This window comes from Micropterus dolomieu, unplaced genomic scaffold, assembly GCF_021292245.1.
Source record: "Micropterus dolomieu isolate WLL.071019.BEF.003 ecotype Adirondacks unplaced genomic scaffold, ASM2129224v1 contig_13558, whole genome shotgun sequence".
In the NCBI taxonomy this organism is placed as follows: domain Eukaryota; kingdom Metazoa; phylum Chordata; class Actinopteri; order Centrarchiformes; family Centrarchidae; genus Micropterus; species Micropterus dolomieu.
In genome coordinates this window covers 3769-7168 of record NW_025742544.1, presented here as the reverse complement: position 1 = coordinate 7168, position 3400 = coordinate 3769, and the positions used below count along the sequence as shown (strand labels likewise).

General features: G+C 39.4%; 1 protein-coding gene across 1 annotated transcript; it reads right to left on the bottom strand.

The window, feature by feature from the left end:
• Positions 1-1108: 1108 nt before the first annotated feature.
• On the bottom strand, positions 1109-2951 carry LOC123966498 (type-2 ice-structuring protein-like; the record flags this gene model as incomplete). Its single annotated transcript, XM_046042650.1, has 7 exons — positions 1109-1468; positions 1817-1928; positions 2023-2157; positions 2268-2377; positions 2506-2556; positions 2691-2787; positions 2891-2951. Coding segments are annotated over 7 exons (637 nt in total), but the record flags the coding sequence as incomplete, so codon positions are not given.
• Positions 2952-3400: the final 449 nt, after the last annotated feature.

Sequence of the window (3400 nt, the reverse complement as noted above, 5' to 3'; positions counted from 1 at the left end):
TAATCCACGTTTGGACTCTGATGGAGCTCAGGGTGGATCAGGAGGACAGCTGCTTTACTCCAAACACTTTTAATGTATGAAACTGGTCTCTGTGTGAGACCTTTTGGATTTGAAGAAGAACACAGAAAATAAATTAACACCAGATCCTGACCGATCCTGTCGGCGTGTCGGGAGATTTATTATTATTCATTTATGTTGCTGTGGCTCGTGCATAAATTCGCACAGTGTCACTGGGGAGGCGCTTCATAGAGCCGCTATTTAATGTTCATTATTACAATCCTGCATCACATTCAACAATAACAACATCAGTGATATCAAAGTGAAATGATATTAAGGATTGCGGTTAGAACAGCGCTTTATGAGGCGCTACACAAACGGTGAAGGGCAGAAAGTTTGATCGCGCATTTGATTTAACTGATACAACTTAGGAATACAACAGGAACACTGCAGCGCCCTGCTCCGGCTATGGATTGGTCCAGCTGCTTGTCACACCTCTTGTAAACATCTCAGCAGCTGAAAAGACTTTCGCAAAGGATACACCGATGTATCCTCGCTTATAGCTCCTTCAGCAAGCCTCCTCCTGAACCTAAGTGAACTAATTAACTTCATTTATGGCGTTTAGACCTCATTTAACTGAAATAATATCTCAAGTTTTTCAGCAAAATAAGTACAATTTACATGTTTTTTTGACTGTAGTTAAGACCAGAGGAAAATATATCACAGACTGGGATCTGTTTAGCCAGGATGCTGTTTTGAAACCATCTAAAAAATGTATTTGTCCCATAGTCTCATTTGGTGGCTGCAATAAGGGACATATGTCTTTTAAAACTTGAATGATGTGATTTTATTCAGAAAGAATATTCATGACAGTTTATTTATAAATTAACATTTATCTAAAAAAAGATCCGTGTGTTGTATAGTGGTGTATAGGGGAGTTTTTCATCTGCTGGTTGAATATAATATAGTCTCACGCATTCATTTCCTGAGCCCGGCCATTTTTTACTGGAAACACCACAGACGGGTAAAATTAATTAATTATTAAAACCGAAGCTCTTTGAGATCCAGGTAGATTGTACCCAAACAAACAGGAGATATAACACAGACCAGCTTGTTTCAATGCTTGAGATTTTAATTTTGCGTAAGACAAGAAAGAACAGTTCACTCTGCAGAATAAAGTTGTGCTAAAAGCTTTCTTTTCATTACACATTCAGTCTGCTCGTATTAAACAGACAGAGACAATCCAGCTGCTGTTTATGTTCCTTAAATAGCGTTACAGCGATAGAGAAGAAATAAAGATGTCATTTTATGAGTTATAAAGCCTTCACGTCAAATATGAGACTGGTGGACACAAACACAAATTGATCAGTGTTTGTGTTTTTGACACGTTCCTCATGCGTTTAACAGCCATTTCTGACACAGACAGATGGGCGGTGAACATCACATTGCAGGTCATCCCAGCATTTCTTATCTGTATGAACCAAAAACACAGCAGTCAGACAGCAAACCTGAAACTGTTGAATGAAGCATCATTATGTAGACAGATCATTGATCCTGGGATATATTGTCCGTTTGAACATCATCACTCACAGTTACAGACAGAAACTCCTGACTGTTGTCATCATAACACCACAGTTTTTATAGCTGCATTAACAGGTCATTAATCAATCTAAAAAACAACGATAGTGTACGTTTTGTAGTTTATGATATAATGTTTTGTATTGGTAACATTCAAGTGACTTAATAAACCCAAAGATATTTAAATTTATGCAATTCACCAGCTTTTTCTTTGTAAGTAAAATATTGTGTCTTAATTTACCTGAATCATTCATTTGCAGACAGTTCTGACGACCGCCAGCGTTATTAGGCTCATCAGGACACCAGTAAGAAAAGCTGAAAGGCTTTCCGTCACTCCAGAACCAAACTCCATCCTTGAATACAGAAGACAATATTATATAAAAGAGTCAGGACAATAATGCTTACATTAAATAAATGTTGAACATCATATAATGATGAATAATTTACCTGTTGTGCATCAGATCCCCCAATCCATGTTAATCCTTGATTTTGAGTTTCCCTCAATATCATCGCCTGAATCTGATGGTACTCCTGGATGTTGTGTACAGATGCAAGGTGTCCACCCATGGACATACAGTTTCTCTACAGCAGAGAAAGAAGAAACAAGACTGTAAACGATGCCACTGCTAGAAAGTAATACACAGAATAAATGTCGTGTAGAAGCTTCACTGAATAAAGATAATCCTGATTACCTCAGCCACAGCCCAATTCATGGATCGTGGAACGTAGAGGAAACAGCGACCGTTGAAAGCAGTCCAAACCTCGGAACAAGATGTGGACCTACTGACAACATGACTCTCTCCTGAAGTCAAATAGACAAGAGTGGATAGTGAGTCTACAGTAGCAGTAGATGCAGTATTTCTGTTTGTTTACAGGTGACCATCATCACAAAGCGTACTTTAATATAATTCTGATAAAGTACCCACTGACCTGTTGGAGTGACCGAGTCGATCCAGTTTACAACCTCTATGGTTGGAAGAACTGCACAGTTTGACATAGCAGTTAGTGATTTAAGTTGTCTGCTGTCTTCATTTTGTATTTATGAATACATTTAATTACACATGAACATAAGCTGTCTCTCGTTCACACTCACTCACATATGGAGTAATACTCACCAGCAGCTCTGGTCAGAGCCATCATGGCACAAAGAAGTGCAGACAGAGTCAGCGTCTTCATGGTGGAGATGATGCAGATGTTGAAGATGATGATTACCTTTAATAAAGACAGACAGGGACATGTTAGTAATACTTCTCTAGGGAAGAGACCACCTGTAGTGGCAGTCAGGTCAATATATAATGACAGTTTGTGAGCAAACCTGCTGCAGAACGATCTTCTCTTCCTCCTTCTCAGTGTCTGTGGTTACGTCCTGTCTGGAGCTGCGGAACAAGAGAAACACCAGCTCTTATATACAGTTGATGACGCATCTTACCAGGAACTGATGATGAAGTCATTTATCTTGCCACCTCATAAAACCAGAAACTAAAGACAGAACACACAACCAAAATACACATTTACAGGCAACATGTTCAGATTTTAAGTTCTTTTGCAACTAGTATAAGAGCCCTTTCTCATCTCAGGGCGTCATATACCGACAATTTTCAGAAAGAGTGACAAAAAGTAGTTATTTGACGCTAAAGGTACCCTTTAGCTTCTGTGTGAGACGCTTCTGGAAGTGGTAGCAAGCTAGCTATGTTCGTGATTAAGGTGTTGACAGCCCCCCGAAGCCCCTACCCTTACCACAACCATCAGAAATGTTAGTACCTAAACCTAAGTCACTGACTTTATGCATGTCGACCAGCTAACCCTACACCTGTGCACATGCTAA